This window comes from Lepidochelys kempii, chromosome 3 (assembly GCF_965140265.1).
Source record: "Lepidochelys kempii isolate rLepKem1 chromosome 3, rLepKem1.hap2, whole genome shotgun sequence".
NCBI lineage: Eukaryota > Metazoa > Chordata > Testudines > Cheloniidae > Lepidochelys > Lepidochelys kempii.
The window spans coordinates 166,857,875-166,881,621 of NC_133258.1; the positions used below are offsets into that span (position 1 = coordinate 166,857,875).

General features: G+C 42.3%; 1 protein-coding gene across 6 annotated transcripts in view; it reads left to right on the forward strand.

Moving 5' to 3' along the window:
- The window catches only part of INTS7 (integrator complex subunit 7), a 69,024-nt gene that overhangs the window by 12,436 nt on the left and 32,841 nt on the right, over positions 1-23,747 (forward strand). For 2 of the 6 annotated variants that reach the window (XR_012158241.1, XR_012158240.1), the window contains exons 9-20: positions 1,448-1,579; positions 2,230-2,327; positions 3,167-3,406; positions 4,437-4,574; positions 5,313-5,519; positions 10,008-10,202; positions 11,180-11,283; positions 11,691-11,759; positions 15,822-15,954; positions 18,619-18,717; positions 20,512-20,697; positions 21,696-22,728. Coding sequence is in view for 4 of the 6 variants with exons in the window: in XM_073338956.1 (XP_073195057.1) it covers positions 1,448-1,579; positions 2,230-2,327; positions 3,167-3,406; positions 4,437-4,574; positions 5,313-5,519; positions 10,008-10,202; positions 11,180-11,283; positions 11,691-11,759; positions 15,822-15,954; positions 18,619-18,717; positions 20,512-20,697; positions 21,696-21,989 (1,895 nt within the window). In the remaining 2 variants the exon portion in view is untranslated. Of the gene's footprint in view, positions 1-1,447; positions 1,580-2,229; positions 2,328-3,166; positions 3,407-4,436; positions 4,575-5,312; positions 5,520-10,007; positions 10,203-11,179; positions 11,284-11,690; positions 11,760-15,821; positions 15,955-18,618; positions 18,718-20,399; positions 20,698-21,695; positions 23,169-23,747 lie in introns of those variants that run through there. The other 4 variants (XM_073338956.1, XM_073338960.1, XM_073338957.1 and 1 more) reach the window with 3 other exon arrangements.

Here is a 23,747-nt window from a genome sequence, read left to right on the forward strand (position 1 = left end):
ATTGTTAATAATACCTTACATAACACTTCCCTGAAGGCTCCTAAAGCACTTCCTAAACCATGAACTTTAATCTGCCCCCATTAAAGTCCATGCAAGCAAGCTTTTATAAAGAATATAAAAATTATAATTGGGATGGAGTGTAGTATATTAGAGCAGATCTCAGACATACTATGCCATGCTCTGGCTTCAATTTGTTGTGGGACTTTGGGTAAGCCATTTACTCCTATGCCTCAGTGTCTCTGTTAGTAAAGTGGGGCTATTAATATTTACCTAGCCTATCGGTATTGTGAGGCTTAAATCATGTTTATAGGGTGCTTTGAGATCATAGGATGAAAAAATCCATAGATGTGCAAAATGCTTCAGAGAGAGTGAATACATGGAGTGATGTAGTTTAGGCTTTATTGGCATGAGGCTGGAACAGTTGTATTCTCCAGGAAAGGCAAAGCCACTGAACAGTTATGTGAGGATGATGCACATGAGTGTCAATAAAACCTTTTTTTGACACAACTGTGTATTCTGGATGTGTTGTATATTATACTGAATAACTTGGGAAATATTTCAGGGATCTCTTAAAATGCTCCTGAGTGGTATTGGTTTTTTTACTCCTTATTTCTGAGGCCATACTGCCTTAGTTGCTGGGAATCCAACTGCATAGGCCATGGAGGCAGAGAAAAATAACCAATAAATTTTAAAAAACCTGTAAATGACTTGTAGCCTAATGCATAATGAAGGTTTGAATTTGGTGCAAAGGTCACAGTGTTCTCGAAATCGTGAGTGTGACCCTGCAGCAACAGCCTCTGTTCTACAGGGCTGGGCCTGGCTCCCTGCTCTGGGTGTTGTGATCTGTCCCACGCGGTTGCAGCACCACTCAGTTTTGGCACATCCACCCCTCTGTAGATGGAGACAGAGGTATGAATGTACTAAACCTGAGCAGTGTTGTGACCAGGGAGCCAGGCTCAGCCCCGTGGGACAGGAGCCACTGCTGCAGGGTGAATGTAGAGTTGGCTCACTCTCCGCTCCCAGGCTTCCCACTTCCCCTGTTTGTGATTTTACTGGGGTTATTTGCACCTCTGCTGTGAAATTTATTAAAAATTTGAGACACAATCATAGCTTGCTTATGTGTAATAATGATCCTATGTTAAATATTCATTACCTTCTTGCAAATGCCGTGTCCCATTGGAAAGTTTCATTCACAAATATTAGGTAGTCTTCAGGTTTAAGGGCTATCAGAGACATCCAGCCTTTGTAGCATATGTGCATGCATGCGGACAGCGAGAGGGAATTCCACATGTGGGGGAGGAAACATTTGAGACTGGGATGGGGAATGGGAAATTGAACTAGAGAAACAGTCAGCCAAGCGGAATTGAACTTAAAACTGTGGAAAAGATCTTGTGACATAATTATGGATTATGTTGCTGTACTATCCTTCTTTTGTCTCCTTATTTAGGAACAGCAACAACAGCAAGATCATTTGACTTAGTAAAGCTGGCACAGGAATGCTGTTACCATAATAACCGTGGCATTGCTGCTCATGGTGTGAGAGTTCTGACTAATATATCTGCTTCTTGCCAAGAAAAAGGTAACTCACAAAGTGGGTGGTGGAACAATTCAGCTCATGATCAGGTTTTTGTGCACTTTCTCTTGTTGCCGGGAGGCTTGCCCTGTCCCCGAGTTTCTTGGCTTTCTTTGGAATTGTTCCTCCTCAGATTTGTGGACAGTGGAGAATGCAGACTTATAACCAATTATAAATATTTTAGAGTTTCATGAAGATTCTCCCCACTGTTTAATCCCAGGATCCCTCTGAAGAGGGTTTCTATTTGAATGGGTGCTGATCTCCTCTGTAGCAGCCTCTGTACCATTACCAGAAGTTCATTGGTAATTCATTCATTGGTAATTCATTCAGTGTTCATTACCAGAAGCTAGAACACTGCCCTTCCCCTCTGGAGAGCTGTTGGTACAAACCCAGTGTAAACGATTGTCATAATGTTCAGTAGTTTTGCCCTACTCCAGGCTTGTGCACATCATAAAACCGTAGCCTGTACTAAATAGTTTCCTGAGACTTGTAAAAGCGGACTTGTTGCTGATCAGAATTGAGGTGGTGTGGCAGAAGCGTGGGGAAAGTTTGCATTATCCTGCTGTTGCACCCTCAGTCATGAGCACTAGGTTCACAATCGTGTTCAAAAATAAGTAGAACAGAACTGAATGCTTTACTCTGTTCCTTTCTCCTAGATCTCCTGGTTTTGGAGCAAGATGCGGTCTTTGGCCTTGAGTCTCTTTTAGTTCTTTGTAGCCAAGATAGCAGTCCTGGTGCTCAAGCAACCTTAAAGGTGAAGAGAGTCATAATATCTGTTTCTTTGTTTTGTTTTTGTTTATCATGGAAATGTAGGGCTGGATGGGACCTTGAAGTTATCAAGTCCAGCTCCCTGTGTTGAGGCAGGACCAAGTAAACCTTATAATTCAACTGTCATTCATATTACATCTTCTACACTAGAAAGATCTTAGTCTGGCTGGTGTTCTAGTAGGAGTACAGTGTACTGCCAGGGAGGAGCTTCAAGTTCCCCAGTGCTTTGATCCCAAGATGATAAAGGGTAAGGAGCACAATGAAGCCAGAGGAGTGGAGAAGCCATGCCTCCTATAGCAGCAACTCCTGTCAATTCAGAAGTAGAACTGATGGCCTCAGAGAGTTAAGTCCTGCTCTTTTCAACTAGAGCGACAATTGTTGTAAAGCAGGGATTTGTAGATGAGGGGAGGAAAAGGGATTCTTGCTACTCCAGGGGGATCTCGGAGAGCACTTGGTTTCGCTGGTGGAAGAACGAAACTAACATAAGTGACCACCACACTTTTGTGAACAGTTACCCTTTGGTCCCAAGCTATTACCGAGCAAATAATTTTATAATAATACGTTGACTAAACCAGTAAGAAAAGAAAATATTACACTGCTGTGTCTTGTACTTGTGTGTGGTTTTAAACTGTACTCTTCTGGACAGAGATGTGGTGGTTTGGCAGAGTACACCTCTAGTACAGGTTTATAAATACGTCTTGTTTTCCATTAGCTCTGTAATTTAATTTATAGTCTGAATATTGTGATAATTTCTTTATATTTTTAAGTGAATTTAATGTTGGACAGTGCTTGATGGTGGAACATTGTGATGTTTGCACATTGCAGATTGCACTAACTTGTATGGTGAAGCTGGCCAAGTGTCGTCCCCATCTGAGCCAATCAGTGGTTGAGTCCTTGCTGACACAGTTGCACAGTGCTCAGGATGCTGCTAGAATTCTCATGTGCCACTGTTTAGCGGCAATTGCAATGCAGCTGCCTGTTTTAGGAGATGGCATGCTGGGAGACCTAATGGACCTCTATAAAGTGATTGGACGATCTGCTACAGATAAACAACAGGAACTTTTGGTAAGAAACTGCTGTTCTGGAGAACTGTCCTTGATGGAACAAAGTCCGTCCACATAGAATTACAATGGAAACTAATTGATATTTCATGAACTGGTTTAGCTAATTGTTACACTGGTGACAGAAAATGCTAATCTGTTGCCTCAACAGGAATATATCAGTTCTCTATGAACTATATACTTGCAGAATGGGAAATAATAGTACTCTCAATACGCAGCATCAAAGCCACAGACTGATGTTTGCTTAGCTAGAAGAGAACCGAAATGCTTGATCCAGTCTGATCTGTATTCTGTCCAGTAGATGGCACCAGTTACACATAGGCAAACCAGATCATAACAATGCACTGCTAGAACTCTTGGGGACACACTGGGTCTTTTGCAGAAGTGCTTCTAGGCAAGAAAGATGGCAGTTCAGAAGTAGATACCCCAATTATACATGGACCTTCAAATGTGTATGGTTTAGAGGGTTCTAAAAGAGACAAACCTGTTGAGAGGATTTTAATTGGAAATGAGAGCTTAAGCCCGGATTTGAAAGGCTGCACTCAGTGTAGCTTCAGCTAAGACCCATTAACAATCATGGGTTTTAGGTTCCTAAGTGCCTAAATCTCTTTTGAAATTGAGACTTAGGCTGCTAAATCAGTTAGACACAACACTGAGTACAGCAATGCCTAAATACATTTAAAAATCTGGGCCTTAGTCTTCAAGAAAGTCTGTTACTCTTCATTTCATGTAATTGTGTATTTTTACAGTGCTTTACTATGACTGTTAGCTTGGATGTATTTCTGCTTTAACAATCTAATTGAAAGTGTAAGCTTTTGACAAACTTCAGTGATGAAAAAGCCCTTTCATTGCCTTTTTGTTTGAAATCCTGAACGAAGAAGTTCTCCAGTTCAGAATCAAATTTTGTCTTGTGTTTTTTTTCAGGAAGTCCAATATTGTATAAAATCTTACTTGACACAATCACTGCTTCTGATGCTTTCTAAAAACATACAAATGGAAATGTTTCTTCAATATTAACGGTTGTTTTCCATTAGGTATCCCTCGCTACGGTGATATTTGTTGCCAGTCAAAAAGCTTTATCTTCTGAAGTTAAAAATGTTATCAAACAACAGCTTGAGAATGTCTCCAACGGATGGACAGCATACAGGATAGCCAGGCAGGCATCCAGAATGGTATGTGCAAGTTTCTAGAAAGACGTCCTCAGTAGAAAGTATAGTCAGCCACACTCTGACTTCAGAGTGGAGAGTTAAGTAGGCACTCAGAGGGAGGAAGAAGGTGGGGGAAGGAAAATAGAATTTTCTCCTTTTTATTTCACTGTAACACTGGTTCAGGTTGGTGAAACAGGAGTTGTATCATAAATCAGCATTGGAGGCTGTCATCCCATCTCTCACTGGCAGAGGTGTCTGTAAGCATGTGATGACCAGTGAGTACTGCAGCTTGAAGAAAGGCATGGTCTGATGATTAGGAATCAAGGATGTCCCACCAAACTCTACTGACTAGTTTCCTTTTTGGCCTGGTAAAGTCATGTAGCCTCTGCTGTGTGTATTTCTCTATCTGTATAACTGGTATAATGACTCTTTACTACCCTGAAGTGAAGAATGATTAATGTTAAACACTGAGAAGATGGGAGATGGAAAAAGTAATGCAAAATTCTGTATTGTCTTTAGAGCTGAATCTCTGAGCTGTCTTGTTTAAACAGTAGTACTTCCTACAAGATTATGTATGCCAGACATAAGTAACTGTTACATCTCAGCAGGGTTGACTTGATCAAATGTTGAAGATGTCTCTCACTATTTATTTTTAAAGAGTAGTTTTTGAGGGCTTGGGGTGTTTGGTTTTGTTTTATTTGTTACTATGTCAGTTAAGTGCAAGATCTTTATTTATTTAGTTTACTTGTTGCCCTTTCTTAGGGTAATCATGACATGGCCAGAGAGCTGTATCAAAGCCTGCTGACTCAAGTTGCTTCAGAACACTTCTACTTTTGGCTGAACAGTTTGAAGGAATTTTCCCATGCAGAGCAGTGTCTGACAGGGCTTCAAGAGGAAGATTATAGTTCAGCACTCTCTTGCATTGCTGAGTCTTTAAAATCTTATCACAAAGGGATAGCATCACTCACGGTTAGTATACATCCTCTACTCTAGCAATGGTGAGTCTGTAGGTTGTAGCAGTTGTGCTTGGTTTGATTTTTGTTAACAAGACTTTTTTCAAAGGCTTAGAGAAATTGTTCTTATTTAGGCCTGCAGGAACTATAATTTTTGGAACAGCATATAGGGAAAAGTCAGTTGTAACTAACTGCTGGTTGAGAGAGGAAGCAAAGTCTGTTAAGGCACTGTACTGGGACTCAAGAAAACGGAGTTCAATTCTCAGCTCTGTCACTGACTTCCTGTGCATGACTTTGAACAAGTCACTTAACCTCTGCTGGAATTGCCCATCTATAAAATCAAGATATTTCCTTTCTTCCATTCTCTCTTTATTTAGATAGCCCCTGCCGAAAAAGTTTACAGTCTATCACTATTAGTTTGTAGAAGGCCTCGGTAACAGGGCCTTGATTTTTGTTTGGACCTTTAGATGTTACCATAATATTAAAAATGATTGTGGGGTATGGCATATCTTCCAAGATGGCCATTGGTTTGAAATAGCTGTGGGAAGGGATTAAATAAGCCTGTCCAGTTGACTATTCAAGGCAAGCAGGATTAAGATGGTGTCCAATTTATATGGAGCAGAAAATTACTTCATTGTGTAACATGATGAAAATAGTGAGAAGTTATAAATAGCCAAGCATTGTTGCAGCTGAAAAAATGTTTGTTTATAAATCCTAACTGCCCACTGTCCATTCACTTTAGTTTTATCATAGCCTTTGGTGAAGTTTGAACATTCCTCTTTACATATTTTGTCCTTCCCATTAGTCAGACATAGATGTGGATTTTCCTGTGCCTTTTTAATGGAGCTGAAACTAACAGGACTCCTATTTACTTGTTTGTGCATTAGCATTCTCAGTGTCAGCACAGCTCTGGCAGTAGTGTTTATATTAACTGCTGTAGTTTAATCAGCAGAAAGGACCGAAACCATGTCTGTGTGTCCTTCATGCACTCTCCCTTCCCTTTAAATTTGTGTGTGCTTAATTTATTGGCCAAATGAGTGAGGGGTTTTTTTTTAGTTTTAAATTCAAGGAGGGTTGCTTACCTTTTTTTTTCTTTTAATTACATTTTTTTAATGCGCCATGTTAAGTCACTACAAGCAAAAGTGTAACATTTAAAACAGGCCAATATAAGAAATACAATAACTTTTTCATAGCCATTTTCAAGATTCTGAGGTTCTGTTAAATTGGTGGGGTTGCTGTCCTATGCTGTTTCCACTCTTTGCACTCTGTGTAGGCTGCAGTCAGGAAGGAAGCCTTTGCTTTTTCAGCTTGTGGGCTGCTGTGGTCCAGAAGATTAAGATAAGAGCTGGGAGTCAGAGCTGCTTTTATTGCTGACACCGTCACTAACGTAGTGTGATTTGGACAAATTGCTTAACCCATTTGTGCCGCACTTACCTGCTCATCATTATGGAGCACTTTCAGATGGATGCAAAGTACTATAAGAACCAAATATTATTTTTAATACTCCCAACTTAATCCTCCTTATACTCTCCTTGTGTGACTGTCAGCCTGCCAGTCTTTGCTGCTTAAGGGTAGCTTGTGACCCGTCACTGCGTATCCCTGTTCTAGCAGTCATGTAAGCAGCTCCTTCAGGTGCACATGTCCCTGCCCACATTATGGATCAGCAGCACATCCCAGATGTGTGAGGAGAGGGAGGAGCTTCTCTAGCTTGCCAGGGAAAGTATAAAAATTCCACATTTGACATCACAACCTCCCAACCGTTGCCTCCACTGAGGCCCTGTGCAAACAGCATGGCATCAGTTGAGCCAACGGAGCACTGTTTATTTATAGCTCTTGGCTGTCTTGGTAGCAAGGGAACAACTGGGGCAAGCTAGCTGACATCCTCTTTCTAATCACCTCATTCCAGCTGGAACACAGCATGCATGATAACTTGCTGCAGCTGTTCAGCCCACACAGTACATTGAGTCAGTGCACCACCTACTACCCCCATATTGCTGCAGCTGCATGATTCCTTCTGACCATGTACACAACCCTCCTTCCGAGATCTGAGCTTGAAGCTTACTCTCCTATCTACACTAATACTTCAGCATAAACAACTTCACTCTTCTAAAAATCAAATATTTCTGTGAAGTTTTTCAGTTCCAGTCTCCATCTGTGATGGACTGTCCTCCTTGTTCACATAGTAAGATAGACCCATTGGGACAGGGCCTGTTCTCTGGCACAGAGCATCTATTGTACATGAAGCTGTACGCTTACTGCCCAATAAAAATATTACCAATGGGGAGAGAGAAAATACAAAACTCTGATGAAACAATTTAAGCTATCATTACTTGGAGCTCACATCATACATGCTGCTTTGTCAGGATCACTGCAGTATAGTCTTGAGGCTCTAATACCTTTACAGTGTATGAGCTTCCTTCCACAGAATCAGATTTTCAGAAACAACTGTTAAAAGAGAATTTGGAACAACTTCCCCCACCCCCTCAAACTGTCCCTTACAGATCTGGAGAAAGGAAGGCAAAGGACCATGAGTGGGGCTGAATAGCTCATGTTTTACATAGGTAATGTGCCAGAACCTCTTGTCTCAGGGTCACTGGTTCAAATGTATCCCAGTAGTTACTGAAAATCCACTATAATCTGGGAAATGTTCAGTGGCCCATCTTGGATAAATTTGGTAGATGACAGTCTTATTTTCTAGACATGTCACAATGTCATCACATTTGGTGCTCTTGCTGGTAGAGAGGCCAACACTTTTTGGAGATTGAACTTACCCACTCGCTCCCTGCCACAGGCAGTTTCTACTAGTTGATGTCAGGTGAGAAACACTGGTGAGCAAGTGTGTGCAAATTGTGCTATAGCTGTTCTGTGGATAAATGAAGAGGCTAAAGAGGCACCTTTCACCAGCACGAACTCTCCTGTTTAAAATTGGGGGTGGGGGGTGCGGGGAGAATGAGATGGGCATACCTTCAAGAACAGAAGATACAGAAACTTTAGATCCTCATTAGGGCTCCGTGAAACAGGGTCTTGTCTCATCCAGCATCAGACCCTGCTACTGCAATTACCCACTCTTGAGTTCTCAGAACTGTCCCAAATTTTTGTACAAGTCAGATACCCTTTCCAGGGTTTAGTTTATTAAGATAGCATAGATCAACAAACATATGTCAACACTGAGTCTTCCCATTTTTGATCATGATTCTCACAGGGCTCAGCAGTTCCTCGCATACTCCCACCCTCAATGGAAGTTCCACCCTGGAGCCCCAAACAAGTGCCCTTATCAACTCCTTTCAACACCTATCTGCACTATCTGTTCCCAGCCACTTGCTTTTAGACATGTCCTTCCTCAAGGGCCTCCTAATTCCCTCTTCAGGATTTTTGCTCCCTCCTCTCATTGCAGGTAGCGGCAGCTGCTAGACCTTTTCTTCTTGCTGGTGTGGAGAACTCCTTCCCTAGTCCTCGCTGACCCTGGGTCTCCTGCAGCCAGGGGTGAAAGTGGGCTGGTACGGCGTATCGGTAAGAAGCCGGTACTGGCCCGTACTCAGCCGACGTTAAAGCGCTGGCACAGCAATGGACCCTCCTTAAAGTGCTGCTGCAGCAAAGGACCCTCCAGCGCTTTAACGTTGTTGCCCCTTCCCTCTCCCCCGTCAGCGGCCCTGCTGTTAGGGCCACCAACGGTTGTGGGGGAGGGGCAACAACATTAAAGCGCTGCCATGGCGGTTTAACATGGTTGCCCCTCCCCTCCGGCCGCTGACCCTGGGGCCAGCAATTTAAAAGGGCCTGGGGCTCCAGGCTGTCACCGCAGCAGCCCCTTTTAAATCGCCACCAGAGCCCCAGGCAGCACAGGCCAGACAGCGCTGAAGGGCTGGCTGGGGGAGGCTGACCCCCCCCCCCCCAGGCCCGCCCCTTCTGCCTGAGGCCCCACCCCTTCTGGGGGCCTGGAGCCGGCCCCCATACCAGTAAGAATTTAATATTCCTTTCACCCCTGCCTGCAGCTCTCTGTCCCTTTATAAGAAACACTGCCTCTGGCTATCATGTGCTGCCTGGTCATCTGACCCAATCACCAGCCTATTCCCAAACTTATCACCCTGAAAGTGGATAAGTAGGCATAGGTGCAGCTGAACCTTAAAGGGCTAGCCCACCCACTGCAAAGACTCGAGTTATTCAGGTCAGTTTTGGGGCGGGGGAGTGAAACCTATAAGGTTATATCTTAGCAACTTCAGTGGCAGCTTCTTTCAGAAGTTAAAATAGTCTTGTGGAGTCTGAACTTAAATTCTTAAGTACTTTGAGTATTAAAACTTTTATCAGGTCTTTTTAGCTATTATGCCTTTTTAACCACAAATCAGTTAATTTGTGTAATTTTGTGCTGAGTTTTAAAAAATAATCTTGGGATCAAAGCAAATACTTTCCTTCATCTGATGAAAAATTTTAGTGATATTGCAAGGTTCTTATAAATGTCACACATGTTTTTGACCCAGACTATCAACCTCCTGCTTTTTTTGTTTTTCAGGCTGCCAGCACACCACTTAACCCTCTGAGCTTTCAATGTGGGTTTGTCAAGCTCAGGATTGACCTTCTGCAGGCTTTCTCCCAACTCATCTGCACCTGTAACAGCCTAAAAACTAGTCCACCACCTGCCATTGCCACAACAATTGCAATGACATCAGGAAATGACCTCCAGAGATGTGGGCGCATCTCTACCCAGGCATGTTCATTGTTTCTGCCTTGTGCAGAAAGAACTTGGTCTACCTGTTGAAATGAGAGAATTTAGCTCTCTGATTGAAGGAATGAAAGGGAAAGTATTACTGAGCTTGTCATTGCATACTGGGCCTTGTTTTTCAACTGCAGTGGCCAGAAATATCCATGTGCCTGTCCAAGCCCTCATTTTGATGTATTATCATATATAATCATGGGGTGGTTATGTATGCAATTACCCATTTAATGCACTCATATTTTATAAGGGTACAGAATATTTTGGAGGTATTATACTGTCCTGAGGAGCTTACAGTCTACGTAGAGGAGCTGTAGAGTAGACAATAACTGAGACATACAAAAAGACAGGTGAGTATCAGTTAGACTCATCAGAGAGGTGCAGTAGTACTTTATATAAGGTGTGTGTGTGACAACATTTATTGAATGGTCTATTAGTATTTTGTTAATAGGTTTAGAAATAAATCACGCATTGACTAAGCGGTTATTTTGTCATATCTAACATATAGATTACTCTCTCTTTGGCAAGTTTCAGCAATGTAAGTTAGAGGCCACGAGAGGTACATTGCCAAAATATTTATAGCCTTGCTCAGTTCAATGTTGTAAAACAGCGGTTCTCATCCAGGGCCCCCTGGGGGGCTGTGAGCAGGTTTCAGGGGGCCTGCCAGTGTTAGACTCGCTGGGGCCCAAGGCTCAAAGCCAAAGCCCTGGCAACTTAGCTTCTTGGGGCCACCTGTGGTGTGGGACCCCGGGCAGTTGCCCTCCTTGCTACCCCCTAATGCCAGCCCTGGCTTTTAATTTACTGAATATGCAGGAAAAAACCAGTTGTTATAAAAATTCCACAGCCCACTTGTGCCATAACATGTTAGGGGGAGGGGGACCTCAGAAAGAAAAAGGTTGAGAACCCCTGTTGAATAATTTAGCTGTGGTATTTTATTTCTATTGATCAACAACATTGTTTTTTTGCTGTAGATGAAACTCTCTATGGAAGAATTTCGTAACCTGGCTACACGATATGGGGATCTGTATCAGTCATCTTTCGATGCAGACTCGGCAACGTTAAGGAATGTAGAATTGTATCCTACTGTTCAGAACTCAGAATTTGCTTATTTTTATTTGAGGTTACTTGTAAGGGTGATGCTTGTAAGGGTGAAACAGTCCTAGTTTATGAAGTGTAATTCTGAAGCCGCTAATAATTGCTTTAAAAATCTTAATATTGGTATTTTAAAACCTATTCAGAAAAGAAATCTGTCACCCTCCCTTCATGTTCTTTTGTTATTTGGAATTGCTTCACTTATTATACAAGTTTTGATGGGTATGATCTTGGAAAACTAGGAGTCTTTGGTTCTTGCTCTGTAACAGGTGCAGATACTTATGGGAGTTACCTCATTATATTCCTTTAGTTGTCATGATGAAAAATGCCAGTAGGGAATACTACTTTGTATTGAGATAGCACGTCTATAAATCTTTACTATAATGTCAGACAACAGCAGAGCTGCCTATTGATTTCACATGCAGTTGAAGCCCTGATTTTGGATCCAGAATCTGCAAGGTAAGTCTGATGGTTACCCTTCTACTCTCTCCACTCCCATCTCCCTAACTTAGTTTTTTGTCTAAGAGACTATATTAACAAGGGAAAAATGCAGAAGATACATAAATGTACCCTTGATTCTACACTGGGCATACTTACATACACAAATCTGCTGCAAAGCTCTGATCTTGCTAAGCTTAAATTGAAGATATCCTGGTAGCCTCCATTCAAGTAGTCCTTTATTTGTGTTGGTTTTATTTTTATGTAAAAGATACTGTAATTAAGTAGTTGAGCTGTTTTTAGGTATAGATATTTGTGGGTCAAAATCATAGAAGTAAATTCCCAGATACTTGCTCTGCTGCTTGTTCTATTGCTTTTAGCTCATTGTTTCATTCATACCTGTGATTTCTTTCGGGATTTTGTCATCTGCTGTTGCTCCCTCCCTCCTTTATGTGCACTTTCTCTCTCGTTGCTTGGAGACCTTTGGGATACATACTTAATAGGTTACATTTTCTGTGGTGTAAATCCAATGACTGCAGTGGAATGACACAAGGGATAATTTTTTCACCCCAAAAAGACAGATTAGCACTACTAAAATACCTTCATTTGGGCACAAACCAACTTCCTTTGAAGTTAATGAGTGCTAAATCAGATCTTTTGAAACTCTTCACTTGAGAAATGCAGATTGTGTAAATGTTCTGTTTAATCGTATAAAAAAATTTTAGCTCTGTAATAATGACTACTCTCAATTTAGGAGTTTTGAAGTAGGCTTCATAGAGGAATCAGTCCTAACCATTATTTACATTAATGACTTGGAGGATGGATGGGAAGCTCTGCTAATCAAACTTAAAAATATTTAGCAGCGAGGGTTCACAAATAATTGGATGTGGGAGGAAGGATTGTTGTTTGTTTAAAACGCAGGATGGTGCCAGGAGATCTGGATTGTATTCCTAGCTCTGCCAGTGACTTCTTGTGTTTGTTACTTAGCATCTGTGTCTCAGTTTCCCTGTCTGTGAGGGTGCTAATGCTTGCTTATGTGCTGAGACTAAATTTCGTAAGTTTTATAAAGTGTTCTGAGCCATGTAGAAGAGTAAAGTATTAAAGTACAATACTTCTTGCTATCTTAAAGATATGGTCTAAAATCAATACAATGAAATTAAATAGAGACTGATTGGGATGACTGGGCAGGTTTACAGCTCGGAGAACTGATTATGTAAAACATGTTTTACTATTTGTAATGTTTTGTCATGCCCCTTTTATGCGTCTGTTCCATTCACCCATTGTGTCTTGTTACAAACCTAGACTGTGGTCTCTCTGGGGTCAGGGCCGTGTTTTCACTGTGATTGTACATTGCCTAGCGTAATAGCCCTGATCTCTTGGTTAGGGTAGTTGACATAGGAAGAAATGGATTACAGGAAGAATACTGGAGCAGCAATAATACAGTAACTCCTCACTTAACGTTGTAGTTATGTTTCTGAAAAATGCGACTTTAAGAGAAACGATGTTAAGCACATCCAATTTCCCCATAAGAATGAATGTAAATGGGGGGGGCAGGTTAGGTTCCAGGGAAATGGTTTTTTTGCCGTACAGTACTATAGTTGGGAGGGTCCCCCGCCTTACCCCACGCAGGCACTGCCCACTGGCACTGGAGACAATGAGGCAGGCAAGGAGGGTGAAGGTGCTGTAGGCTAGGAGAAACACGTTGCGCAGCGGCAGCTTCCCCTACTCTGCAAGTACTAGGGGCGGAAGGGTCAACCCTTGGCCCCCCAACTCCACCCCTTCCCCCAATCCCCCACCCTTAACCCACCTCTTCTTTCTCCCCCTGCTCCCCCTTTACTCCTCATGCTGCATCCTTGCTCTTCTTCGTCGCCGCCTCCCCCCGCCTCCTGCCCACGGCAATCAGATGGCTTGTGGTGTTCAGGAGGGAGGGGGGAGGAGCAAGGACATGGCGCGGAGTCTCCCCCTGCTTCCCAAGGACTGTGCTGTGTCCTTGCTCCTCCCTCCTGCCTGTGGCAGTTAGCTGGCTTGTGAGGTTCAGGGGGCCGGGGGGGGAGCAAGGACATGATGTGCAGCCTCCGTCCCCTGCCTCCTGCCCTTGGCAATCAGCTGGTTTGTGGCGTTCGGGAGGGAGGGGGAGCCTGCGCACCAAGTCCTCTTGCTTCCCTTCTCCCTCCTGAACACCACAAGCCAGCTGTTGCCATGGGCAGGATGCAGGGGAAGAGGGAGAGGGCGCTGATCCGCGGGGTCTGCTGGAGGGTGGGAGGCACTGGGGTGGGGGGCATAGGGGAGCTGGTAACGGGGCTGCCAGCTGTGGACAAAGCAGGCAGCCAAATGACGTTATAGCAAAGCATTGCACAACTTTAAATGGAGCATGTTCTGTAATTGATCAGGGACATAAGTTTGAAACAACATTAAGGAAGAGGATGTTAAGTGGGGAGTTACTGTATCACAAACATTCTGGAGGTTTCCCACTCATGGCCCTGCCAGTCAATACCTTGCACTCAGTGCCCTCTTGGGTTCTTTCAGTCAATTACCAAACTTAGGTTGGCTCAGAATCCCACACACCCCTTCAAGGGGTTTGATTTATTACATTTGTCTACCATGGGTGACTGACTTTGTTAGTTGCCCAAGGTCACCCACATCTGGGTCCCTAGAAGAGGACTGGTCAGTTCTTTATCTTAGTTCGGGAGACACTATCCCAACCCTTCCTAAAGTTGAGGTTGTCCTTCAAATGGTTACTCCTTCAAAACAGGAATCCCCCAGTTCTCTTCCTTTGATCTGGGTCATGAGTTAATTAGCCCCCCGTCTCTCCTTAAACAGGAGTCCCCAGTTCTCCTCCTGGAATGGGGTATACATCAATGGAGCAGTCACTGTATCCCTCATTATGGCAGGACCCCCCTAGCTCTCCTCCTGGAGCTGGGTAATTCCAGCAGTTATTACCCCTCTCCTTAAACAGAAGTCCTCAGCTTTCCTCACTGGGGCTGGGATATAATTTAGGCAGCTGTAGGGCCTAGCCAGCTTCTCCCTCAACTGGCTCCTTTTTCCTCAGTTAATCCTCAGGCTAGGAGAATCCAGCTGGCAGACTTCTCTTGCTGGTGTCAGCCCTGCTATGAGGGAAAAGGCAGCATTTATGCTGGTCCCTGACTGCCAGCTCATCCCCAGTTGGCTTGGACAAGAGGGGAGCCGTGCCCAGCCCTCTCTACAAGGATCCTGGCCCTTAAAGAAACAGTGATGGAATTTTTTTTCCGAAGCACCATTTAGTGCCAGGACTGCTTCCTCTCTATCAATAACATCTAGGTCCTTTTTACACACTCATGCTCTCACTGTGAACCTTTCAAACCTTGACGGGCCAAGCCATGTGACAGGTTGGGCTGACCTCAAGAGGGCAGACCACCCTGGTACAGGTTATAGTGAATGAGATTTAGTGATATGACAATGTTGCAAAAAGGAAAATATGGACCTAATTCTGCATGTACACCTATGTAACTCCCGTTGCTGTCAGTGAAGTTGTGTATGTGCATTTGAGCACAGGATTGTGCCAAGTCCTGAGTGGCTTTTAACAGGACTGTTGCTTGGGGGTCAGGAATCAAAAGCAAGGTAATTATCCTGTACTAGCCTGCAGTGGTAGGGCCTCAGCTGGAGAACCTCCTCTGATTCCGGTCACTGCAAGACCTTGACAAAATGGAGAGTATTTGGGAAAAGCAATAAAAAATAATGCACAGTTTAAGAAATAAAACTTGTGAAGAAAAGCTAATAGAATTAGGGATGTTGGCTCTAGGAAAGGATAGAAAAAAGACCTATCTGTCTGTGCAAAATGATGGTATAAAGAGGGCGGGGTAAGACAAAGTCATGGACAAACTATGAGAAGGAAAACTTGGATTTAAATAGGAGGGATAGATTATAATTTAGTGTCAGAATAGCCAAGGAACAGAACAAGCTGTTTGAAAGAAATGAAATCTTCCTTGCTGAAGATACTTAAAGCTGGAATAAACAACAATCTTATTGGGACTTGTTTGAGGATGGGACTAGATGACCAGGATGGATGGAGTATATCGGGCACAACTAAAATAGCTTATTTTCTAGTTTCCAGGAGTACACCTTGAGTGGAGCTGCACATGTTGAGAGTGAATATGAAAGAAGAATGATGTCTGTATTTAATCATGTTTTGGAGGAAGTGGAATCACTGAACAGGAAATATGCTCCTGTCTCTTACTTGGCAAGTAGCAGCTACAGTATAAAGAGGTTTCTAAAACATTCTGCAACTCGTTTCCTTGGTGTTGAAGGATAGATGCTAAAGAATATGTTGATTCAGCCCTTCATTAGCATCATCTACAATTAGCATATGTGTTCTTCAATGAATAGGGAGTATCAGTGAGGATGATGATGCACTTGGAGCTATGAAATTAAATAAAATTAGCCTGAAGAACGAAGCAAAGTTGGAGGTAGCTCACATACTGACTAATAACGTTTTTCATGCTCCACGGTCATGTCTTCCACAGCACTAGTTACAGCATCTGTAACATTAATGGTCTGATAAGAATGGACAGAAGTCAGAAAATACAGAGACTGATATGATGCTACTGACGGGGGCGGGGAAGGGGAAGGGCACTCCAGTAAAAGTTAAAAAAGGAACGTCGTCATTAACACTACATATTCTGGCTTTTGTCAGTTTGTCATATCCTTTGTTACTAGTGCTGTAGTTGCTGTCATGCAGCAATCTTGTCTGTGGAATATGTGAAATGCTGCAGAGTCCTTGTGTCACAGCCCTCCAGCTTTGCTTCATTCCTCAGGCCAGTAGCATTTCTGCAGAGCACTTTCCAAGTGTAGTGTTTCTCTTATCAGTGTAGGTCATCGGAGAACACAATGTAAATTGTACTATATGTAAATACAAAACTGATAACATACTACTGTTTTCTTCACTATTGTACAGTACTAGTATTTCTTGTGTCTGGTAACATTACTGACCATGATAAAGCAGAAATGCCAATTATAGGAAACCATGTTTCATGCACAGTATTTTGCATCTACTTCTAGTTACTATTTAAACTGACATCGCTCACTTACTCTAAAGTGAACTACAAAACACAGCCAATGTAAACTTTGAAAGATTATTAGAATCTCTTGAGTATTCTACTAAGTCTGTCATCATGGAATCCCTTTTCTCTTGCTTTCCATCTCTTCAGTCTGTGTATAATCTATTAAAACAAACTGAACTCTTTCCTTGATTCTCCCATCATGCCAGATTTAGACCAGCGTAATTAATTTACTCCATTGGCATTACTCCTGACTTACGTGAGTGAGATGGGGGAATCATTTTTAAGCCAGGTATAAACATCAGTGTGCTAAATTCAGCCTTGTAAATGGGTGCAACTCCACTGACCTCCACGCTCTTACATTACAGCTGAAATAATGCTACATGTATTCCTTGTAGGTTCTTCTTGGCTATCTTGTTGCTCTGTTAGGTCAGGACATTCTGTGTTCTGCCCTTCCAGAAGAGAGCCCTGGTGATCTAGTGATCTCCTTCCATCTCTACTAGTAAATGGTTTCAGAGTAGCAGCCGTGTTAGACTGTATCCGTAAAAAGAAAAGGATTACTTGTGGCACCTTAGAGGCTAACAAATTTATTAGAGCATAAGCATTCATGAGCTACAGCTCACTTAATCAGATGCATACATCTGGAAAATACAGTGGGGAGATTTTATATACACAGAGAACATGAAACAATGGGTGTTACCGTACAGACTGTAACAAGAGTGACCAGGAAAGGTGAGCTATTCCCAGCAGGAGAGCGGGGGCGGGGGGAGAACCTTTTGTAGTGATAATCAAGATGGGTCATTTCTAGCACTTTACAAGAACAGTAGGAGGGGAAATAGTTTTACTTTGTGTAATGACACATCCACTCCCAGTCTTTATTCAAGCCTAAATTAATTGTATCCAGTTTGCAAATTAATTCCAGTTCAGCAGTCTCTCGTTGGAGTCTGTTTTTGAAGTTTTATTTGTTGAAGAATTGCCACTTTTAGATCTGTAATCAAGTGACCAAAGAGATTGAAGTGTTCTCAGACTAGTTTTTGAATGTTATAATTCTTGACATCTGATTTGTGTCCATTTGCTCTTTTACTTAGAGACTGTCCAGTTTGGCCAACGTACATGGCAGAGGGGCATTGCTGGCACATGATGGCATATATCACATTGGTAGATGCGCAGGTGAACAAGCCTCTGATAGGTTTCAGAGTAACAGCTGTGTTAGTCTGTATTCGCAGAAAGAAAAGGAGTACTTGTGGCACCTTAGAGACTAACCAATTTATTTGAGCATAAGCTTTCGTGAGCTACAGCTCACTTCATCGGATGCATACTGTGGAAAGTGTAGAAGATCTTTTTATATACACACACAGCATGAAAAAATACCTCTTCCCACCCCACTCTCCTGCTGGTAATAGCTTATCTAAAGTGACCACTCTCCTTACAATGTGTATGATAATCAAGGTGGGCCATTTCCAGCACAAATCCAGGGTTTAACAAGAACGTCTGGGGGGAGGGTGGGGGGAGGAAAAAACAAGGGAAATAGGCTTGAATAGAGACTGGGAGTGGCTAAGTCATTATGCAAGGTAACCTGTTTCCCCTTGTTTTTTCCTACCCCCGCCCCAGACGTTCTTGTTAAACCCTGGATTTGTGCTGGAAATGGCCCACCTTGATTATCATAAACATTGTAAGGAGAGCAAAAACACCTACAAGATCTCTATCAAGTGTTCTTACAACTACAATACCGAGTGGCAGCTTAGACAAGGCCTGTGAAATGACTGCAGTATTAGTGCTTGAAGTACATGCTTTTTCATATTGCTATAAAAATAATTTCATCTCATTTGCCTTGTCTCTGTTTACAGCACACAGCTTGCCTGTGCAATGCAGTCATCGCCTTGCTGAAAGTTCCCCTTTCGTTTCAAAGGTATTTTTTTCAGAAATTGCAGTCTACAAGTATTAAGGTAAGCAGTGCACAGATTGGATTTAGATTACAGTTCATGCATAAGAATCTTATGGGGAAATATAACAATCGTCCTAAAAAAGAAAAAGATATAGCTCTAGTGTTCATCATTCTAGAGTAAGGAAGCTGCCTGTCTATAGTAGCTCCTCCTAATCAAAATGTAGTGTCTCAACCTGGAAGCAAATTTGGGGGATTTGACGGCGTTTTCTAAAAGCAGATTTAAAAAAAAAAAATTCTTCCAGACTATTTAAGTCACATAATTAAAACACTAGAAATTACTGAATTCTAATGGTTTTCCATTGTGACTCAACCAGCTTCAGTTTAAAAGAATGAAATGTGTGGTATTGTGGGAGGAGGAATATAACCAGCTGAGTTATGGTTTAATTATTTAGCTATCAAACAGGATCAGTAAGTGTTTTTCCATAGTTATTTTTAAAATGATTTTATAACACATTCCTTTGATTTGGTTATGTACAGTAGTTAATAATTGCAAGTTAATAAGACTTGAGACAAAATTTTCAAAAGAATGTAAGTGTCTTAGGAGCAAGTCCAAATCCTACTTTTCAAGAATGATTTAGACCTTTAGGCACCAAGTCTCAGTGAGACTTAGTGTGGAAGGGGCAGATATTTAAAGGTATTTCTTTGCCTAAATACCTTTAAAAATGTGGCATTTGCAGCCTAAATCACTTCCCTTATTTTCTTTTGAAAATGTTACCCACCATCCATGTGTAACACATTCAAATGAAACACTGGTAGCCAGCCTCTTGCAACTTTCTTTGCTTTGTGGACTGTTGTGAGGAGGGTTTATATTGTAATTTCCCATCTCACTAATTGTTCTGAATTTCTATAACATGGTGTGTGTGTTTGAGATAAGTGGGCTTTTGTCAAGTTAGTACTGTGATATTTTGTAGCTCTTGGCCACTTCCGTCTGTTGCCTGAAGGAGGCAGGATTTTGCAATGCTATTGCAAAGTGCATTAAAACCAACATGTGAGTTATCAATCTGCTTCAGGCACAAAATTTCAGGCCTCTTTGTTGTGCAAATAGCACTTGAGCCTAGGTCTATTTGGAATAATTTAAATGTATGTGTGTATATGAGATTATCTGAGTCCTAACCTTAAAGGCTCTTAACAAGCAATAGAATTAAACTTTGTAATTGTAGAGCCTTGAAGATAAAAACTCTCACCAACTTTCCTCAGTCTTGGACAAGGAAGGCCTGGCAATGCTCAACTCCTGAGGGAACACCTACTGTCACTCTGTAGCAACCTTCCTTGCTGATTCATAAGTGATGTTTACAGCCTTAGACTGGACAGCGTTGCCTCCTTCCTCAGCTGGCAGGACTAGAACAGCCAGGCATGATGTGGAGCCACTGAGGAGGGAAATGGAGGGGCGACTTGGAGCTTGGAGGATGCGCTTTTCCACTAGGGGAGGGAAATGCCCAATCTTGACAGTTGGACCTTTTAGGAACTATGAAGCAAAATAGACTCAGACTTTTAATCTGTTCTTTAGTTGTGGGTATTTAGAAGGCTGTTTAAGGAGTTCCTTTCACAGATGTGTACCTGATGCTACAGGTGCAAAGAACATGTCTGGTGTTCCCAAGGCCCTTTATTAATTCTCATGCTTTAGGAGACTCTTCTCTCTCCCTTTCTAGTTCTATATTTTCATCTGCTGCTTCCCCCTTCCAGTTTACAGGGAGCTGTTCCCTTCTACCTATGAATTGCACGTTTCTCCTGAGAAGAACTCATTTTTGAATCTCTCAAAGTCCGTAATCTCCACTCCTGACTTCCTATGTTTCAGCTCGCTCTGTCACCATCTCCACGGAACCCTGCGGAGCCCATTGCAGTACAAAACAATCAACAGTTAGCCTTAAAGGTGGAGGGAGTGGTTCAGCATGGCTCCAAACCAGGTCTCTTCCGCAAAATTCAGTCAGTCTGTCTAAACGTATCCTCAACACTGCAGAGCAAGTCTGGACAGGACTACAAGGTATGGGTAGTATAGAGCCATAATGTGCCCTATGGCTTTACTGACGAATAGCTGTCAAGAGCAGAACATAGTCTTGTATCACTTCTGTTGGTAGCAAGCATCCTTTCATCATGTTTCCCCTTCATTCTCAGCATTTCTTGTACTAAATGTGAATGCACATTTCTCGTTTGTATTTCTATACTAGTTTTAGTGCTCTTGAAAGGAAGACTTATAGCATTGGTTAGAGCGAGGCATAGTGCAGATAAGGAATGTGCTAGCTTCCTCATGCATTGCTGTCTGAGTTCCTCAGTCCATACCTGCTGCAAACTGACACTGGCCTTATGTGGGGCTCTCTGGAGCAGAAACTCCTCATTCTAACTGTTGGGGGAATTTGCTTCATATCGTGGAACTTCATTCCCTTCTGAATGTAGCCAGGTCACCTGAGGAGAAAGGCAAGAGTAGCTAATTCTCTAACAACTAGCCACACAAACATTTGAAATGCCTTTGTGTTAGGCATTGAGATTTCCTGTTGCCTACAGTAACTGACAATAGGAATACAGTCTGCCCTAAATGAATAGTTAAATACAGTTATGTTAAATTCAGGTGAATAGTTCATCAAAGATCCACACTTCTGACGTGTACAAGCTTCGACGTGTGCAAGCTAGGCAATTTGTAATATTCAGTGAAAAGCCAACTGAAAAGTAGACCATTCTTCCTAGTGGTTTTAGAACTGTAATGTTTATCCTACTTAGATACTAATTTAAGATTTAGAGCTGCTTGAAAATAACTGATGTCAGCTACGTTGCCTCTATTGGTGGATGCAGTTTGCACCCATCAGCAGAGGATGGGTGAGGCCTGGCTCAAAATCAGGCCTCAGTTGATTTGGGAAAAGTGAGAACAGAGTTCTCGCTTGTCTTTCTGTATCGTACTATACAGAATGAGCAGTAGCTTGTCAGGATCTGAACATTCCCTTTAACAGGTTGTCTAGAATGACACTCTGACCCTTCGTGTATTCCCAGATCCCCATTGACAACATGACCAATGAGATGGAGCAGAGGGTGGAACCACACAACGATTATTTCAGCACTCAGTTTTTGTTGAACTTGGTGATTCTTGGCACCCATAACATCACAGTAGAGTCCTCTGTAAAAGACTTAAATGGTATTGTTTGGAAGACGGGGCCCAAAACCACCATTTTTGTTAAATCTCTTGAGGATCCCTACTCCCAACAGGTTCGCCTTCAACAACAGCAAGGACAGCCACCTTCGCAGCAACAACAGCAGCAGCAAAGAACAGCATACTCGCGTTTTTAGTCACCAAAAGTGCTGTTAATTTTTAGGGGGCTAGACTACAGGCATCTCACTTTGCTTGGATACAATGTCTTTTGGAGATATTTAAACTCTTTGGTGGTCCCACCAATTTCCTCCTCTGTTCTTAATGCCATTATTGTTGAACTTAAACTAGTCATGTGAACCACACTGTGGCTATGTCCACGGTACAAGCTCTATAAGGTTGTGATTCCCATCTTGTATACATACATTCACGCTAACTTGATAAGAGCTAGCATGAGAGTAAATAGTAGTGTAGCCATGGTAGCATGGTTTAACCATACCGAGTACAAACCCTCCTGAACACCATGGGTGTGTACTCAGGATGGCTTAGCATTACTGTGGCTACACTGCTATTTCTACTCGCGCTGCACCTATCCCTGCAAATATGTCTACACAAGCTGGGAATCGCACCCATTGGTCGTGTAGACAGCTTCAGTCCTGGTGTAAATAGGTACAACTTGGGTTAAGTCTGGAGTTCCATTTTTTTATACTAAGTCTACAATTTGTTCCCCCAGCTGTATGTTCTCCAGAACCAATGGCAGCAGCGCTTTATGAAATTACTCAGTAGGGGAGACTGAGTTGTGTGGATAGAACCTTTCTTGGTAACCTACCATATCAACTCTGCCATTTCCTGAGGAGCATACGTTCTCGTGTTTGGGCTCTCAGGCCACCTGCTAACAGCCTGGACAGTTCAATACCAAACAAAACAGTGTTACATAAGGTGGGTGTCTTGTAATGTGAAGCTGTTGGCAAGACTGTCCGGACATCATACTGTGTGATTATAGTAGTAATTTTGGTATTTGTGAAGCTGAAGAATATTGTGGTACCATTTCAGCCAACAGCATTGTAATTAATGTGCACACAGACCTGTCTTTGCTCATTCTTTTGCCTCTGTATTCACTTGTCCTGAAGAGATGCCACCTGGAGAACAGAGAAATTACTTTTGAAGGGGAAGTGAAGTTTCAGTGATGGGAACAAATGATTGGTTCTTCCTCCTCAAACAGGAGGATAGAAATGGCTTTTTTGTTTCATCTTTATCTGCCTTTGCCAGGCTTTATTTACTTTTAATTTTTTTAAAAGAGGAAAGGTTAATTTGTAAATCTGTTTAATGTTTAACGTTTATAAGTAGGGGACTATTAAAAGCCAAAGCTCTGGTGCCTAGTCGGTATGATCTTTGACCATGTTAGTCATTTTAACAGGGATTTCTTGAAGGATTTCGCCATAAATAGCACTACTAGAAGTCTAATTTTACCACCTGCTCACAAATAGTTTTCATTCCTCCTTTGAAATGTGAAACCTTGAAGACTCTGGAAGGACTAAAATCCACTAATGCTTGCACCCTCAGAAAATAGATCATGTGGCATACACCTAATCTATCCCTATTGGGAAATCCCTGCTTAGTGCTCCAAAGGAAAGTTGGACCCTGCCAGGGTGCTGGGGAGAAGCTTCTTTTGGACTTCGCAGCCACTTTAATTCCTATGCATGGGAGCAGGAATTGATTTGTGAATTTCTAATAGGGCTGTCACTCTGGTGTTTAGGTGCCATCAGCTAGATGCTGTATGTGAACCTCACTCATTTAAATTTGTTTTTTTTTAATCTGGTAGCTGTAACATGGCATCTCTAATAGGAGCTTGAATGCAGTTGTTTTTTTATTTCAATATCTGTCCAGATGGGCTTCACTCTAGAAGCTGGCTGGAGCCTCTCACCTTGCTTTTTGTATGTACAGAATGTCCTGTTTTT